General features: G+C 47.5%; 1 protein-coding gene across 12 annotated transcripts in view; it reads right to left on the bottom strand.

Annotated features, from left to right (window-relative positions):
- The window catches only part of Megf11 (multiple EGF like domains 11), a 326,069-nt gene that overhangs the window by 39,338 nt on the left and 267,300 nt on the right, over positions 1-19,431 (bottom strand). For all 12 annotated transcript variants that reach the window (XR_009056973.1, XM_057766409.1, XM_057766413.1 and 9 more), the window contains one exon: positions 16,432-16,606. Coding sequence is in view for 11 of the 12 variants with exons in the window: in XM_057766409.1 (XP_057622392.1) it covers positions 16,432-16,606 (175 nt within the window). In the remaining variant the exon portion in view is untranslated. The remainder of the gene's footprint in view (positions 1-16,431; positions 16,607-19,431) is intronic.

Raw genomic sequence — 19,431 nt, 5'->3', positions numbered from 1 at the left:
ATGCACATATATGCACATGCATGTGGAAGCCAGAGGTTGTCAGGAATCATCTCCTATCACTCTTCTACCTTATTCAGTGAGGCAGGGTCCCTCCCAAACCCAGAGCTCACAGATATGGCTAGTCTTTATTGCTAGCCGGCTTCCTCTGAGGATGGAATCACAGGAATGTCATGCCCACCTGGCATTTATCCACATGTACTTTTGCTGGAGGAGGTGGGATAATTGCAGAAAGAAAGGCCCTGTGTAGCATGATTGATATCTAAACAGAACTCAAAAGCAAACAGAACACATTTTTGTTGATGAGGTGCCAGTCAAGGCAGTCATGCAGCAGGTGTGCATGGACTGCGGGAGTCATGGGAAGCCGCAGTAGCCATGTGGGAGCCACACGCAGGGTTGGCGGCAAGCCGCAGGGACCAAGGGAGCTACAGGAAGCTGTGGAGGGGGTGGGAGGTGGGGCGGGAAACTGTGTGGGTGCCACGCAGGGTGGCAGCAGGCTGTGGGTGCTACGAGAAACCATGGGCAGATGGGCTGGGCAGGAGAGGAAGCTAACCCTCTCTTCATGGGTATACCTGCACAAATAAAAACAGACAATGCTCCAGAATATGTCTCCAAAAAGTGAAACAGTATTTTGCTTATTATAATATAAAGTATATTACAGGTATATCAAATAATCCTACAGGTCAGGCAGTTATAGAAAAATCAGGTCAAACTATGCTAAATAAACAAAAAGGGATGATAAATACCCTCAGAAATAGATTACATAATGCTTTGTTAACCTTGAAGTTTCTTGATGCTAATGAGAAAGGAAAAATAGCTACAGAGAGATATTGGGCAATAGAAAAAAACTTCTGAATTAAATCAACAGGTGTACTTCAAGGATGTGTTGAGCTCAGAATGGAAACCAGGAGATGTGCTATATTGGGGATGGGGTTTCATTCTTGTTTCCACAGGAGAAGGAAAGCTATGGATACCATCAAAATTAATCAAGATTAGGTTTGAAAAGGAGAAGCCTTTTGATAAAGAAAATTGACAGTTCATCCACAGGGGTGACAATCCTACAAGTGATAAGAAACCTCACAAGGGTGTGGCAGGCTTCTGTTCTTATCTTTGCAGGAAAATAGAAAATACCCATCTCTGAGAAGTCAGGAGACCTTGGACATCTAGACAGCTAAAGAAGAAAAGATAGCTATCTAGAAAGAATCACCGAGCAAAGAGAAATCTGACTTATGATACCAATATTCTCTGCAGGGTAAAATTTCACTACTGTCAGGAGCCGTGTCCCCCCAAAATTTACAGGAAGCACCGCCGTGAGGAGTTTTTGCAGAGGGCTTCACTTCCCAATTGTATTGAGAATAGTCTTATTGACAAAGCCTATCCCACACCCAAATTAACTGTTAATAGAGAGCTATCTGTTAACGGAACCTGCCTCACATTCCAAACTATCTAGAGAACTAGGTGTGTCAACTTGTGAACTCCTGGCAGAGGAATCGTGACCTGACCGATCGTAACCTCTTGGACTACGTGACCTGCATGGACCACGTGGCAAGACCCATGCCCCAGCCCCCCAAGCTCCTCATCCAGGGGCTATATAAGCTGTAACCATGACTCTAATAAACGGAGGCTTTGACAAATCTGCCTAGCCTCCTTCCTCTTAATCAGCCTATGTCTTTCAGGTGGTACCTCTCCGTGACCCTGGAATAACTGACCAGCCAGGCGGGTTACAAACCCTAGACAAAGTAACCCATCAAGGCGGTCTACACACTACCTGAACATACATATCTCCTTACTTTTCAATATAATGGTAGTACTGACTCACTTAGAAAGTAAATGGCTGGCTTTGGAGTTGGACTGTGGCTCTCCTCTAAATCCAAGCACGTTGTTAAAAGAAAAATTTAGAGTTTCTATCTCATATCAGGAGAGCCAGTTGGTGGGACTAAGGTTATCAAAACTCTGCTTTCAAAAATTCTATTTTCCCCCATACCTAATTTTTCTCCATGGTACATTTCTTTGAATATATATTTATTGAAATTCAAACTTTCTATTTTAATATGAATAATGTTTAAGTTTTTCACAGTGAACAACAAATTTTCCTGCAGTAAATTCTAAAGTCTCCAGGAAGAAGATGGGGCCCCACAACAACAATTCCACATGGTTCATATGATGCCATTCAGCTGATAGCACCACTTAAAGATCAGCTTTGGACTACAAACTGCTCAGGATAATTTCGAGATGGCTAGCTGAGATGATTCAGCCTAACAGACTACTCTTGCCAGGACTTGAGGCAAACCCTGCACTTTCCCATTATGTATAGATTGGACAAAAAAATGATACAGCTACCTCTCTCAGGACTTGACAATTAATCCAAATTTTTCTTTTTAGGATCCCCTAAAGATGCTGTCACCCTCAGACAGCAGGAAGTAAATTTAAGAATACGATACCCACATTCCCAAGAGGTGGGGTGGGTGATTTTTGGATGTTCAATGAACTATGGATATTTGTCATTGTTTGGGGGGGTCAGTTACAAGTTATTATTGGTAATGATCAGGAAAAAAGCTAAACAAAGGAAATTAGATTTAAGGTTTTTGTTTTGAAAAGAAAAAAGAGGGATATAGATATGCTAGGATAAAAGGGTAGATAGTTGAATCTACTTTTAGAAAGCAACTACTAGTTTTAAATGTTTTACATTTGATTGGACTTTCATATATTTTATACAAATTTTGTATATTGATACAAATTTGAGATTAATATTGTTAAAACATTCTGTACATACATGTCCAATCTTGTTCAAGTTATGGTGCCTATAGAGCTCATTTAACAACATAGGGCAAATTTCTAGTCTTTGAAAGTTATTATTACCAACTGCTTAGAATAATAAGGAAATGCAGATTAGTAATTAGTCACATTTTATAATCGAACTTGTAGTCACATTAGGTATGTTTTCAAGGTCAAAAAAGATATATTTTAAATAGACAGGTCATCTTCAAACACTTCAAAGATCTACAGAAGATGGCATTTAAGATTTTTTAATAACATGGACTTTTTTTTTTTTTGACAATAGACATGTCTGCTCCTGGAAGCACCAATATACTTCAGAGAAGATGATGGGCATTAAAGAATCTCCACATGGAGTTTACTTTCTTTGTGGCAAATATAAGCACTGGGCAAGAAAATGCCATTACCTCAACTGCTGATGTTATGTTGCTCTAATTGGGCAAGCAGGATACAAAAGAAAGTGACTGTCAAACACTGTAGAGGGACAGCCCTTCAGAACTTCCTGCTTCACAGAAAAGTCTGTTGGGTATGCTAGTCTTGTAAAGGCCAAAGATGAATGCCCCAATGTTGTAGAGAAACTTTGGGTGACTGTCCAGGCAGCCAACTGTTTCTGTCATTTCTCATATTTTTTGGAAGTTGCTTGCTCACACTTCCTGCTTACTCAGTTAATGTTATTTCCTTCTTGAGTCTCTGAGGGAGTTGAAGATTAGATAGTTATAGTTTATAGTTTTCCTTGTTTACCTGATGCAAAAAGCAAGTTATAATAGAAAGTAAATTAGGTACAAGACTTTGGTACAAGATAGGATAGATATGGAGTATTTTTTCTAAATTTGTCAAATACAAATGGACTAGACTTTGTTGATATATTTATTGTCTGTATATGTTATATATAGTCATTGTACTTACTGTATATAATTTTCTTATATTAGCTATAGCCTTCTTTTCTATTTTAGACAAAAAGGGGAACTGTGATATTTCATTTATATTTTAATAAATAAAGCTTGCCTGAAGATCAGAGAGTAAAACAGCCCCACTGGTCAGTCAGTCTTACAAACCAGGCAGTGATGACACACACCTTTAATCTCAGTAGCCACACTAGTTTGCCACAGGAACCGGGCAGTAGTGGTTCATGTCTTTAATCCCAGCCCTAGAGAGGAATAGAAGATGGGAGGAGTAAACTCTCAGACACAGTCTCATTCTGAGATTCCTGGAGGCAGGATCATCATTTCAGACTGAAGTAGAGGTAAGAGTCAGTGGCTGTTTTGCTTTTCTGAACTTCAGGTTGAATTCTGTCAGGAGCCATGTCCCCCGCAAAATTATTATAGGGATCACCACCATGAGGAGTTTTGCAGAGGGCTCTACTTCCCAATTGTATTGAGAATTGTTTTATTGACAAAGCCTATCCCACACCCAAATTGTCTGTTAATAGAGAGCTATCTGTTAACGGAACCCGCCTCACACTCTAACTATCTAGAGAACTAGGTGTGTCAACTTGTGACTTCTTGACCAAGGAATCGTGACCTGACCGATCGTTACCTCTTGGACTACGTGACCAGCTTGGACCACGTGGCAAGATCCCATGCCCCAGCCCCCCAAGCTCCTCATCCAGGGGCTATATAAGCTGTAACAATGACTCTAATAAATGGAGGCTTCAACAAATCTGCCTAGCCTCCTTCCTCTCATCAGCCCATGTCTTTCAGGTAGTACCTCTCCATGACCCTGGAATAACTGACCAGCCAGGTGGGTTACAGACCCTAGACAGAGTAACTCGCCAAGGCGGTCGACAGAATCCCAGTTTCTGTCTTTGGATTTTTATTAATTTTGCCCCAGCCCTGGACTTTCATGGTTCAGAGTTCATGGGCAAAGCACTTGACTTCAGCCCATCCAGGGTTGCTGAGTGCCCTGGGTTCTGCTGACCATCAGGACAGACTGAGCGTGACTTACATTACATTATAGTCCCTTGTGGCTCCCATATCCTCTAATCTGCTGCTCCTTTCCCCTTGCAGAACAAGTGCCCCTTTCCTGTGGCACTTAATGCTGTGGAACTCTATATGGAATTACCATTTAGAACTCTAGTGATCTCTCACTCACTGGTAGGAACACAGGGGTGAAGGCTGAGTAGGAAACACTTGGCCCTGCTAACCTCACTCCAGCCCGGTGCCTCAGCTGGAGTCTGTGGTCAGCACATGTACACTGATTTAATACAGACATTCAAGACATTGGCAGGGTGGGGGGTTAAGTTAGTGCCTCCTGCAGTCCAGGCTGTCTTCCAACTCTCTCTGTAGTTAAGGCTAGCCTTGAATTTCTGATCCTCCTGCCTCCAGTTTATTCTAGGGATGGAACTGAGGACTTTATGCATGCTAAGCAAGCATTCTGTCAACTGAGCTGTAGTCTCGGTTAGGGAATATGTTTCTAACTGCTGGTGTGTGTCAGATACTCCACTAGAGCAGGAAGTGCTTCCGTGCTGATGGCTACTGGTGCTGATGGTGCTGATGGCTCAGGATGCCTTCAGCATCTCTGTCTCATCTCCCTGGCCCTGACTTAAGTGGAAGGGCTTTATGCAGTAGATTGCTCCCCATTATTGGCTTCATCCCTCTCCCTGCTCCCTGGCTGAGCCCTGTCCTGAGCCCGTGTGCTGTGCTTGCCACCTGAGGAGCGGGGCTGCTTCTAGCCACAGAACGTCCATCTCGGCATCAATTGCAGTTCACCTGGGCCAGAATGAGGCTTCCCTGCAAGGTTGGCCTGAGTCTTCCTATGCAAACACTGATTGTAAGTAGCCTTAACTATCCTCCAAGTTTTCATCACTAGTGGTTTATCTCAAACACTGGCATTTCAGAGCAAGGCATGTAGTTCAGTAGGTAGAGTGCTTGAACAGCATGCATAACCCAATACCACATAAACCAAGCATGGTGGCACATACCTGTAATCCCAGAATTTGGATTGTAGAGATGGGAGAATCAGGATTTCAAAGTTATCCTTAGCTACATAGTGAGTTCAAGGTCAGCCTGGACTACTTGAGACCCTGTCTCAAAAAAAACAACAGAGGACCTTTGCTATTTTTAAATAGCAAACAGACTTGTCTGTAAATGTCTGAGAAGGGCCCTGTTGGATATTAGAAGATCTTTCTGAGAATGCGTTTGTGTGGACTGTGGAGGAAGCAGGGATAGGAGGAGGCTAGCATAGGAGGGGCAGGGCTGGCTATACCTCTCCCTGCAGATATTCTGAGGACTGTTTTTAGTTAGCGTGCGTGCGTGCATGCATGTGTGTGTGTGTGAAACTATTTATACTGCCAATAACTGTCACAGGATTAATATACATATGCCGTGTGCACTCCATGCCTCAGATAAACATATATATTGCTGGAGGTGGGGAGAAAGCTAGGGATACAATCTAAGCCTGCTGTTTGACGTGGTAGAATAGAAACAACTGGTATGTGACCCATGAACTGTGTGCTCTGCAGGTGCTTGGACTATGCAGTAAGCTGTTATATGCATGTCAGGTATCTGGGCTTGACCTGTAGGGACCTTACAGAGGTGCCCGTCTGTAAGGAAACTGGGGTACAGGTCTGGGCACCAAGCCCAGGGAGGCTGGAATGGAGGAAGACACTTCCGAGCCTGGCAGGACCTATCCAAGCTGTTTGTCTATCTAACTGCAGAGGGTGATGGGCACACCAGGGACAAGGGCCAGGGGCATTCAGTATGGAAGGCCTTGAGGAGGCTGTGCATTCTGGCAGTGGCTGTGCCTCAGTCCCAGCCCCAGTGTGCCTCATTTGCCCATTGTCTGGTGTCTGCTCCCAGACTCATCCTGCGTGGGTCCCTATGACACCCAGCCTAGAATGTTCTTCCACCACCCGTGTGGACGCAAGGAAAGGGCCAAGTTTCCCTGCACTGCCTCAAGTTTGCAGAATACCTGCCTTCTCACCTACCACCCCACAGTCATGAGCAGAGGGGGCTCAAAGAGGACCCTGCCTCAGCTCCCTGCAGAGAGGGGCACACTCTGCTCTGTCCAGTCACAGACAGGTGGAGGCAAGGGGCCCAGGATCAACTGAGTGCCTATTGCATGTGGCACTTATCCAGCACCAACTGAATTTTGGGGCTACACTACCATCACCTACTTATATGCAGGAGTGAGGCTGAGGCCAGCTCCATGTTGTCATCCCCCTGCTCTAGGCCACAGTGGCTCCTTTTTGTCTGGTGCATCAAGTTCGGGTCCCACCAAGGTCTTTGGGCACAGACATTTGAGCTCACACTGTCTCTCACTGTTTTCCCACACCCCTGCTCAGGGCATGATGGTCTAAGAGCCCCCCGATACCTTTCCTGACCTGGGTTCAAGAAATTACGTCCTACTCCTTAGAACTTTTGTTTTATAAAACAGGGCCTTTCTATTCCAGGCTGGCCTTGAACCTTCCGCAATCCTCCTGCATCAGCCTCTCTAGTGCTTGGACTACAGTGTGCCCCCCTCCTCAGCCAGATTGTTCCGCCCTCAGTTTTCTTGTTCATTCATCACCTTTTTCTGCAGCATCTCTCGTTTTCCAGGCATAACCAAATTTCTGGCAGGAACCCCTTCCCCTCCTGGGGTGTGATTCCTCTTACAAATAGGATTACTAGAGATTACCGCTAGGGAGAAAAGGCTGGGGCAGGGCTGCGGTGTGGGGTCAGGGCTGGAGATGGAGTTCACAGTCTCAACTGTTCTTCTGTGTCACAGGCCACAGGCCTGCTGGGGTTCAGGTCGGCAGCCTGTGTACCCTCCTCATTCCCTGTGCATGCCCTGTCCCTCTGAGAGGTATGCCAGCCGCAGGGGACCAGGGTCAGGTTTATAGAAGATGAAGGTATGACACAGAAGAATGAAGTGACTTAAGCCATGTTTAATAGTGAGCAGGTGCAAAAGCAGGACTGGAGCCCAGCTCCTGACTGTCCAGTCCTCGGCACTGACTGTAGGAAGCCTGGCTGAGGGGCCCTGAGCCCAGGGTCCTAGCTACTTCACCCTCCATGTACTCACGGTTACATGGTCTTGGGCAGGTGTACCCTGCAAGTCAGTTTTCTCATCTGAGAGATGCAGTGGCACCCGACTTACCTCCCAAGGAATAAAGAGGTGGGAAGTCACCTGGCTCTGACTGAGACATCGAGTTGTCACTTGTCCTTTCTATTAACGGCTTGGGAAGGTTTCTAGCCAATTAAAACTCTCCATCACAGCCCTCTCTTCTTCAGGCAGTGTGGACTCAAGGTTAAAACAGGTTCTGGGTTCAAACAGTGTCAAGTTCAGCTACCATGTACGGGGGAAGGTCACTTTGAACATCAGTCTCTTCTGCAAGGCAGGGGGTCCTCATAGTCCCCATCTGAAGGTTAACTGTGTGGAGCGAGAGGAACACAGCTGGACTGGGCTGGGCTCAGCACTCACAATGCGCGTGCGTGCATGCGAGGCTCAGACCAGGTCTTGGATCCTGGCCAGCAAGAGTTTCATCCATACAAGTGACTTGGGCAGAAAGGAATCTGGGTACGATGGAAACATGAGTGCCTGGCACCTACCCGGACACCTCTAGCTGCCCACAGAGCCGGCACCAGGCCGCCGCCCCAGTAATGAGGGCATGAAGAAGGGCAGTGGGAGCTCCACAGAAAAAGAGTGGTGTGGAAGAATAAGAGAAGACTCAGCGGTTTTCCCTAATGAAGCCGCAAACCACAGAGTCCCAGAGGGGAAAGCTAGCCTGAGCCTCAGTGACACAAAGCCAATTCTCTCTCCTTTGCTCTGTGGATTAATTGCCAACATGATTTAACTTCCTCGTACACACGCCCCCGTGTCTTCGCCACTATCCCTTCTGCCCAGGGGAAAACAAGCCCATGACAGGCAGGTGAAAGAGAGGGGAGCGCTAGCTGGAGTTCTCACCTCTGCCCGACCCCAGCGCTGCCATGTTTTGCAATGTGACCACAGGCAAGTCACTCTCTGACCTCGGTTTCTTCCCCCACAGAATGGAGGTGGGGTAACCACAGAAGTGCAGTGTGTCCTTCTGGCTCTGCTCTCAAGAGAGAATTCCCAGCTTCCCGCGACAAGCTCTGGGCCGCCGCTCCATCCGTGTCCTTGTGCATGCATGGCTGTCATTCTCAACCCATTGTGCAGAGAGGAATCTGGGGCTGAGAACATGACTGTAGATGCTGAAGGAAAGACAGATTCCAGCCCAGACCCATCTGATCGCAAGTCCTTGCCCAACTTCAGGCCCTTTAACTTAAACCCTACATAGTCCCATGATGCATTTCATCAAGCATTTGTTGGGCATCTACTACATGTCAGTTTTTTTTTAAGCACTGCATACATTTATTCTGTTCAGTCCTAAGAATCACGTTAGAACAGAATACCAATGTCCCCTGCGTTACAGATGAATTGTTACTATTTATAGCCCAGCCTGACTTTGAACTTTCTATGTGGCTGAGATGACTGTGAACTCCTGATCCTTCTGCTTTCACCTTCTAAGTGCGGGGATTACAAGCATGTATTAACATTCCAGGTTTATGTGGTGCTAAGAATCGAACCCATGGCTCTGTGCATGGTTGGTAAGTATCTACCAACTGAGCTAGGTGCTCAGCCCTATCTCATAGATGAAAAACTAAATTTTTTTAAAAAGCCAGCAAATGGCACAAAGATGCTTGCCATGAACGCCTGTGACCTGGAGCCTGGAGTGGAAGGAAAGAACCACCTCATGAAAGTTATCCTCCACACACACAGTGACATACACATGTCTCCCTAAGAATAATGATAAATAAAAATAGAAAAGTCAAAGCCATGAGATACTCAGGTAACTCTACCAAGGTCACATAGCAGAAGGCAACAGTCCTAGAATTTGAGAATTGTGGTGTGTGTGTGTGTGTGTGTGTGTGTTCGTATTTTTGGTAATAAAAGCTTTATACAGTCTTGCTCACACAGCCACAGCAGCTAGAGGGTGATGCATGCCTAGTACTGCATAGGAAAATCTTTTATGAGAATAACTGAGACAGTAGTCGTGATAGAGGCGGGGCAGGGAATGAGATGCTGCTTTTTCTGCTCTTAGAATTAGAGTTGATGGAGTCTGATGAGCAATAAAACAATTAATTAAACAGGAAATGCACAGGTGCGCTTTGTGTGTCACCCAGCTGTCACCTCAATCCTGCACTCTCTGCTGGCCACACCTGCCCTCACTCTGAAGTTCCAACTCCAGAGCCACACACATTGAGGAAAGCTGTGGGGAGGAACATCTCTAAAGGATGCCTAGAAACCTTGTGTGGAGAAAAATTCAACTGCTGCCCCACTGATCTGGTGTTTGTAACTCTCGCCCCCTCCTGCCTTCACTAGCCGAAGCAGCTGAGCTTTGCATATGACCTATGGACAGAGCGGAGAACGCTGAGAAAAATGCAGGAAGGAGTTGATTCATTTGGGTGATGGAGTGCCCGCTCCCCTCGCCGGCATGCAGGGCTCAATAATGGCAGACAAGGCTTCAAAAAATTGCAGCGTGAATAGATGAGCCCTTTAAGGTAATAGAAATGCTGTCATCCTAGGGAGAAATATGGGCCCTGAGTCCTGCGGGAGGGGACACTGGGCCCTTCTGCCCTGTCTGCTGAGCTCTCTGTCCCCATTATAACCAGAACTAAAAGAAGGCATCAGGCTGAGGAATAGCCAGAAAGACCCCTTATCTCCTAGCCCCTGAAGGCTCCATGCAGGGAGGAGGCTGTAGGAAGAGACTGGGAAATCAAGTCATTGCAGCTTGGCTGTGACCTTCCAGCCTGCTCCCTGCAGGCACTGTCGAGACAGCAATTAGTTCTAGACCCAAGAGTGCAGGAGGCTCCATCAGTGACTTAATAAAAGAGAAGTGTGGTGGGTAGCAGAGACATGCTCAGGGCTGAGAAATTAGACGTTTCCTCTGTGCTGAGGAAGCCTATTGTCCTTTCTGGGGACATGGCTGCCCTACAGCTTCCACCCTGGAGGAAGCTGCAGTTGAGGGTTCCCTTCTTCTCATCCCATCTGCATCTGCATCCCAGACAGGCTCTCAGGCCTCTTCAAGTGGGCAGCAGCAGCATCAATAGACATCAATGGCATCAACCTTTTGAGCATGGCCATCATGGCTGACACTTGTTGAAAGATGACTAATACAAGCTTTGCATGCAACAAATTAGCTTGATCAGCATATGAATCCTAGGGATTTATGACCACTTCCTTTTCACATATCATAAAACAGGCAGAGAGAGATGGTATCCTGTCTGAGGTCACATAGCTATAAAAAGCAGTGACGACGGTATCTGAAGGCAGAGTGTCTGGTTCCAAGTCTCTGTCACCTCTACACTGTGTAAGGTGAGTTGTCTAAGGTACACCTTTGCTCTGGGAGCTCAGAGGTGGTGCTGAAGGGCAGCTTCTTCAATTACTGCTTTAACCCTGAGAGAGGGCTTTGGCTAGATGGTTCAGCAGTAAGGATAGAAGGATGATTGCCACCACATCTGATGACCTGAGCTCAGTTCTTAGAACCCACATGGTAGAAGGACAGAACGGACTTGTGCAAGTTCCTTATGCATGCAACCCACAAAAATAAATAAATAAATAAATAAATAAATAAATAAATAAATAAATGTAACAATAACAAACAAACCTCAGATAGGCTCATGGAAGTGGGGAAAGATTCAAGTCCCAACCTCAGCAGCAAGTGGCCCGAATCTCCCTTCCTACAGATGTCGTCTGGAAACATCTACGTTAGTGGTGCTGCTATTCCCAAGGGTTTCATTCACTAAGGACTTCACCAAGCAAGCTGTTGATGTGGCAGGCAGAGTGGGAGGTGTTTTGAAGGTATGAGGCTAGGGGAGACAGGCCCTTGTTCTCAGGGAGGCAGACTGAGAGGGAGCCATGGGCTTTGAACACAGAAGGGGTGTTGACTGTGAGTCCCACAGAGAGGAGTCCCTAGGGAAAGTTTTGTGAAGAGGTTGTCTGGAAACCTGGACAGGATGCTCACAGAGGCAACGAAGATGGGGGTGCAGCAAGGACGAAAAAAAAGAGACAGGTTTGGGGCAAAGAGGGTCACGTGTGGTCACACAGCAAATGAACTGGGACTGGAGAGTGACAGAAGCAGAGATGAACATTTCCTTTGGTGGCAATGAGGAATCACAAAGAAGGGTAAAAAAAAATGTATCCAGCCTACAGGAGTGTGAATGGTTCCTCGTGGTCTGCCCCCTCGTGTACAATTGAGCTATTTCTCTAGCCAGAGTACTGGGAAAGAACGGGCCCCCCTTCCTGTCAGAGACACTGCCAGGACAGGGCTACGGGTACTCCAGGAGTTTAACATGGCATTCTCCCTACTGCCCTGCCCCTCCTCCAGGCTGGAGTTGTCTTAATCTGGTATAGTAGCCAGCAGAGGTAAATGATACTGTCCAAGGTGCTGAAATCCTGCTCGACCCCCGTCTGAAGCACTCCTGATGTCCCAGAGCTTCCTTTGGGCTGAGAATTTCATTCCTATTTTTCCAAAGGAGAAACAGACCTTAAAACATGAGCAGAACCCAAAATATAACTCAGTTCTTGCCTTCTAGCCCAGTAATTGTTTTCCCACATCAGGAAGGCCTCATGCCCCTCACCAATGGAGGCCCTGGGTGATCTTTTTACCAAGGCTAAGCTAACACGAAAAATGACCCTCTTTCCTCCTACCCATGGTCTCACCTCTGTCTCTCCCCATGATGACAGTGACATTTCACAGGACCTCCTGAGGGACAAGTCAGAATGGCCCACAGGGGCTGGTACAGGCCAGCATAGACTAGCAGTGTATATGCTCATGAATCTGTCTCACCTGGGATGCCTGGGTGCAGCTCACTCTGATACCCTCTGGGCATCACATGTGTGCTGGACCTGAGAGAGGCAGCATCTACTCTCTACCCTCATTGCTTAGCGTCTGAGCAGGTACCTATTATGCTTTAGACACTGATCTACAAACTCATATGGGAAGCACCCTACTCTCACCACAAAGCCCCTTATCACAGATGAGGACAGTCAGGCTTAAGCAGGATATAGGACTTGTCATAGGCAAAGGTGGTAATAGAAAGCTGGGATTTGAACTCTGGTCTGTGTTGTTGGGGAGTGTCTCGTTGATCAACACTCATTACCATTCGAGCATGGAGTGGCTCCTGCCACTTCCGGCTTTCTAATCCTGGCCAAGTTTCTTTCCCTGCCTAAATTTCAGCTCATTTGCAAGCCGAGGAAAGTGGCAATATATGTCTGTAGGGCTCTCATGAGACATAAACCAGATGATGCATGCAGCAAGAACACAATGAGTGCTCTCCACTAGACTGAGTATCATTATGATCAGACAAGGTCCTTGATGGCTGGATGGGTGTCTGATGAGCCTTACCACACCCCAAGTCCTTGGCATCATAAACATCAGAGTCTTAGGATTGAAAGGATAATCATCAGGAGTCATCAGCATCAGCCCATGTCTATTCCTGCCCTGTGTCCCCATGGCCTCATGGAGTGGAGACTACCTGGCTGTCAAGTCCCTGAGCTCCCAAGGGCAGTTCTATCCTAACTCATCAGCGCCATTCATGTTTACCTGCAGCCCAAACCCTCCCAGCCCTCACAGGGTCAATGTTCACAAAGCTGCCCTCACATCCTTCTCAAGGGCCCTTGGAAAGGATCTGGGGGTGTAGCTCAGTAGGTAGAGTGCTTGTCTAGCCTGCACTCATTACCCTGCTGCTACTCAATCACAGCAGCCGGTAAGGCTGATAGACTCCTCCCACCCTACATGGGTAGGGAAACTGAGGTCCAGCAAAGTAAAGTAGCATGGTCAATGTTGCCAAGTTTAGGATAAATCTTCAACACCCAGAAATGAGCTTTTAAAATTAGCTCTTTATTAATTCCTTGTGCCGTGAAATCTTTCAGCACACAGGCAGGTATGTAGTCACAAATCAACGAACACAAAGGCACTGCTAATTATTACTGACTGTGGGATGCTCTGGGGGAGACTGGGCTTAGTCTACCCTGCTGATTGATGGCCCCATCCCCCATATTACCAAGCGGGCTAATTGCAGGAAGTCACAACATTCAGAAACTGGGGCAAGGCAGGAGTAATGGCTTCACCCCTTGGAGCCTGGTGCTCCTGGGAATGAGTCAGGCCATTGAGAACAATGACTGCTTTGTAATCACCTCCAGCAGCCCCTGTCCAGCACCACAGGCCCCAGGAAAGCCTCTCCAGGTACATAATGAGGCTGAGCAGGAATGGGAATTCATGGGGTCTCACCAGGACAGTCTGCTCACAGTCTGTCCTGTGCGCCAGCTTAGAACGCCAGGTAGTCAGGGCCCAATGTTGAGAGGATGGATGTTGATAATCTGATCACCAAGCCCAGCAAAGTTCAAAGACAGGAAGTCATTTCCGTTCTAGATGGGAGGCAGCAGACTAGCTTCCAGTGGATCCCTGGCAGGGGGCAGTGAGCACAAGGACAAATGCTCCCTTCCCCAGCCCTCCTGGAACCTCCATTTTCTTTTCTGAGCAGCAGTGCAGACAACAGGAGACAGTGGGAAAACAGAGGAGGGAGAGTATGAACAGGCCCATGACAATGCACATTACCAGACAATGATGACTTTCAACCAGTCCCTAGTTGGGTGCGCCAATGTATCCATGAAGTTTGCCTCGTAAACCATCTCAGAAATCAGCCCCTCAGGACTGGGGACTCAGCTCAGTTGGCAGAGTGCTTGCCTAGCACACATGAAACGCTGAGTTTAACCCCCAGTACTACATAAAATGGTGGTGTGTGCCTGTAGTTCCAGCACTAAATGGTTGGAGATAGAAAGATCAGGAGTTCAAGGTCAGTTTCAGCAACATAGTTTAAGTCCAGCCTAGGCTACAGAAGGTTCAATCTAAAAACAAAATCAGTGGGTTCTTCCTCCCCTCTCTGTTCACATTTGTATAGGAAGGACCTGGAACCTGAGAGAAGTCATTCCAAAGTCATAGACCTTCCTTAGCAGTCAGGGGCTAGGACAGGGACAGAATGTCCCTCCAGCAGCCTACTGCAAAGTTCAAGGTTATCCCTGCTATCTAGCAAGCCAGAAAACCTGCAATACATAAGACTATCTTAAAAACTAACTTTAGGAAGGAAGAAAGGAAGGAAGGAAGGAAAGAAAGAAAGAAAGAAGGAAGGAAGGAAGAAAACCTTGCTATGCACCTGCTCCCTCCACTGTGAGGACCACTGGTCAGCAGCACCCACAGCCCGTGGGAACTCATCAGATATATAAAGAAGCCTCAGCCACATCACAGACATGCTGAATCTGACCTGTAATTTACCAAGGCTCCAGAAATCCCTTCTTCATGCCTGTAAGCAACCTTGTAAGGTGAGAATCCCTTTACAGAGGATAAACAGAACCCAAGAGAGTGGGTCCAAGGTCACATGATTGGTAGGTAGGACAGACAGGATGTGTGTGACCTGGACACAGGCTCCAACTCTGCAAACACTTCTCAAAGCACAATGGAACACTGTCCCTAGGGACGCCTAAGTACAGGGGTCTTCAGACCAGCTGAGCATATCCCATTCCCAGTGTCAACTTCCCCCCAAATCAAACCTTGTAAAGACCAGCATGATTGATGAGGAAATACAAACAGTGAACAAACACGTAGGGAAATGTTCGCTCTACCTAGTAATCAGACATGCAAATGAGAGCAACATTTAGGAACCATTCTCTACCTATATAATTAGCAAGACTGAAAAAAAAGCATGCAAAAACTGTTCTGAACAAGGCGCATGCATATACAACCCGCGATGGCATAGATTTATATAACCCTTTGGGAAAGTGATCTGGCAACATCCATCAAGAGCCATGAATATATTGTGCCCGCTGACCTGGGAATTCACCCGAAGGAAATAATTCAATGGGACAGCGGGGTGGGGAGCTGAATGTAAGAAGATGCTCACTGCAACACTGGCTGTGAACACAGGAAAATCCTAATATTCTGCAGGAAGGGAAGGGCTGGGGAAAATGGGCATCTATCAGTTCCTGCTGAGGCAGCCATCTGAAATGAAAATTAAGAGGTCCAAGCAGTAACACAGAAACGTGAATAAAAGAATGGGGGTGCGGCTGGAGCTTAGCGGCAGTGAGTGCACTTGCCTCCCGTATGGGTGGCTATAGGTTCAATCCTCAGGACATCCCCTTCCCCCTATACACACAACACCCCCAACCCGAACACAGAATTAACCTTGCCCAGCTTGAGAGTGCATGCCTGTTATCCCAGCATGCCTAATGCAGAGGTGGGTAGATCTCTGTGATTTTGAGGCCAGATCAGTCTACATAGTGAGTTCTAGGCCAATTGGGGCTATATAGCGAGGTCTTGTTTCAGAATCAAATAAGTAGAAAGGAGAATACAAAGCTGCTATGTGAGCTGGGGTGAAGATGCTATGAAAATATTGTCTGCACAGGAGGACTGGGCGGAGCTGAAGGCAGAGGAAGACAGTTGCAGAGTCGAGAACATGGACAGACAAATGCCTTCTCCTGTTACCCTTGCAGTTATAAGCCTTGGAGAGCAGCTCTAAGGGCTCTTGGACACAGACGCTATGTCCAAAGGTGACACAGACACATCCTATCCCTTATTCCTAGGTAGAGGGTCACATTCTAGATTGCCAAAAGTATGGGAGCTGGCCCACTAGGGACCAGGGAGGCTATGAAAGGCCCCTTCTGACTCACCATGAATCCTGGGGCACAAGTGCAGCCCCCAGTGATGCTGTGGCAGTCAGCGCCATTCTGGCAGGTGCAGGGCAGCTGGCAATCGTTGCCATAGTAGCCGGCAGGGCAGGACTCATTGCAGAAGTGGCCTGACCAGCCAGGTTGGCAGGTACAAGCTCCAGTGACTGGATGACAGCTGAGCAGGGGAAAGAAGGGAGAAGAGGGCATCGCGTTCAGGGTTGTGTGCATTCAGGTAACTGTGTCCCCTCCTCTGCCCTCCCCAAGCCTAGCCTTCCCATGGTAGTGAGAGCAATGAACCCCTGTGGTTAAGCTGGTCATGTCTTGATGTTTATGAGAAGAAGCCATGGCTATACATGGTCTTGTTCCCAGAAATGAAGACTCATAATTAAGTAACTTGCCTAAGTCATTCAGCAAGGAGGTACATGACCAGAATTAGAAACCAGGCCTTCTGATTCCCAAAGATGCACCTTTTTTTTCCTTTTGAGACAGGGACTCATGGAACCCCGGGCTACCTTTGAACTCCCTATGTAACCAAGGTTGACATTCAATATCTGGTACTCATGCCTCTACCTCCCAAAGGCTAAGAAGACACGTACGGCTCACCATGCCATTTATGCAATGCTGGGATCAAACCCAGGCCTCCTGCACACTAGGCAAGGACTCTACCAACTGAGCTACCCACTCCCAGTATTCTTCATAAAACCACCCAGACCGAAGCATAGGGCAGGGGTCTTACTCCCTTGACTGAGAGACTCTGAAGTTCAGATTTCTCATCACTCTGCTCTCACCCACAGCAGATACCTAAGGTAGGATCACATCAGGAGGCACCCACGACACCAGTAGCTCTCCATAGGGTGGGCATCGATAGAATTAAAACAAGCCCTCAGGGTAGGGTGATTCCTCCCTGACAATGTCTGTCCCTGAGGGAACCGTACTAGGGCCTCCTGAGGTTCTGTAACAGAGCAAGCCTTCTTCCTCTTTCTTCTGTCAGGCTACAGAAAGAACCATTGGCTGGCAGCAGGGGCATGACCCTGGAGTGGGGTAACTTTGACTGACAGGGGCTCTGGTTGGCAGCCAATATCTATTCCTGATCAGGAGCCCCAAATGTAGTAACAGCGTGCCCTGCTGAGTACTGACGCATACCACCATCCGCTGAGTCCACAGGCTGGGCCCTTTCCCTGGGACGATCTCAGCAGACACTAAGGTGGGCCACTCCTGGGAGGCCTGGGCTCTCTGATGATGGGCTCCTGTGACCTCACGACTCCTTTGCTCCCACACTTTCTCAGAATCCTGCTTCCTTTGCCCTCTCACGTGAGTCAGGCCTGGCAGCCCTTCCCAGTGCTCCCCCTCACATCTACCTCCCCACTCCCTGACCCCAACGCTTCTCCTTTGAAGTTTCTCTCTTGCATGGTTCTAGAAACCAGCCCAGGGCTTGCTCCCCGCAGTCTAGGTAAGCGCCTCCTTTACCACATGCGCGCCCAGATCTCTCACACTTGGCATTTGCATCTGGGCCAGCCCGGACTAGCACAGCTCTGCTCCTGGGTCGCCTCCTCCCTGCACTGGAATCCAGCTCAGGTCTGATCTGGGAAGGCCTGCAGTGGCTGCCAGCGCTAGGCTTCGTCCCTTTAACTTCCACAAGGACAGGGGCTGCGAGTCCCCAGGCTGGTGCTGGCTCCCAGATCCAGGTCCTGTTCGTTGTCCAGTTTACACACCTAGAAATGCACACTGCTTTCCCCATATTTAGCTATTTTTTTAAGCCCAGGTCCTCATATAGCCTTATGCGTGCTCTATAGCTGAGGATGATCCTGAGATTTAGTTTTTGCATTATTTATTTATTTTGTGTGTAAGTGTATGGACACATGGATGCCACGGCACGTGTGTAAAAGTCGGGGAACAACTTGTGGGAGTCAACTCTCTCCTACCATGTAGGTCCCAGGCGTAACACTCAGGCCGCCAAGCTTGATGGCAAGGCAACTTTCTTGGTTAACCTCGCTCACCAGCTCCCAATCCTGAACTTCTCCCTCTCCAGTGCTAAGGTAACACTGGGTACCATTACCACACCTGGTTTTATGCAGCGCTGGAATTCCAACCCAAGGCTTCATGTCTGCTAGGAAAGTTCTCTGTTAGCTGAGCGGCAGCCCTGGCCCTGTGTTGAATTATTTTCTGCGTCTGTTGACTTGTTTGCTTTCTGTCTATCCATTAGGTTTCGGCTCCCTGGGGAAGAGTCCTTGTCAGTCTTGTCACCTCTCAGGGCTCAGTGGGGTTCCTGGCCCAGGGGAAGTGCTGACCTCATGGCATGCTTAAATGAACGAATTAATGAAGAGACTAACTGTGAGCAGCCAGCCGGCCTCTCTTCTAGGGGGCCCTGGTGTTCTTGTAGAAAATGAGGGGGTGGACCAGAGCAGACGGTTCTGGCATAATAAGTACCAGCCGCTAATAATCACTTCAGAAAATGTTTAGTCTCATTAATCATCCAGTCAAAACAACAATTGGATATTACCTTCTCTCTATCAAAACACGGCCGAGCTTTTCAAACGCTGGCAAAGGTCTCCAAACAATCTGAGGTTATGTATCAGGAGACCTAAATATATGCAGAAGCCTCGGCCTTGTGATTCCATCTCTAAGAACCTACCCTGAGGAAACAGTCGTGGTTGCGGAGGAAGATTTATGCACAGAGATGTTCCCTGAAGCATTATTTATAACAGCAGAAAATGGAAGCAATTTGAATAATAATAAATAATATGTGACCAGGCTACGGAAGCACCAGGCACCTCACACACATACTTCTTATCTTCCACAAACCTGTGAGGTAGGAATGGGAGCCTCCATGTTGCAGGTGGTACCCAGAGGTTCGGGACCTGCCCAAGGTCACACAGACAAGTGGGTGAATGGTGGAGCTGGAATTTGAACCAAGGTCTGGCCAAGTTTATCCTGTGCTTCATGTCTCCTTTGACAAGAAGGTGCTAGTTAAATGCGTTAAGACTGTCCATAAGAAGGAAT

The sequence above is a fragment of the Chionomys nivalis genome, chromosome 4 (genome assembly GCF_950005125.1).
Source record: "Chionomys nivalis chromosome 4, mChiNiv1.1, whole genome shotgun sequence".
Lineage (NCBI taxonomy): Eukaryota > Metazoa > Chordata > Mammalia > Rodentia > Cricetidae > Chionomys > Chionomys nivalis.
Note: the sequence above shows the minus strand (reverse complement) of the source record. Positions and strands in the feature narration are given on the sequence as shown.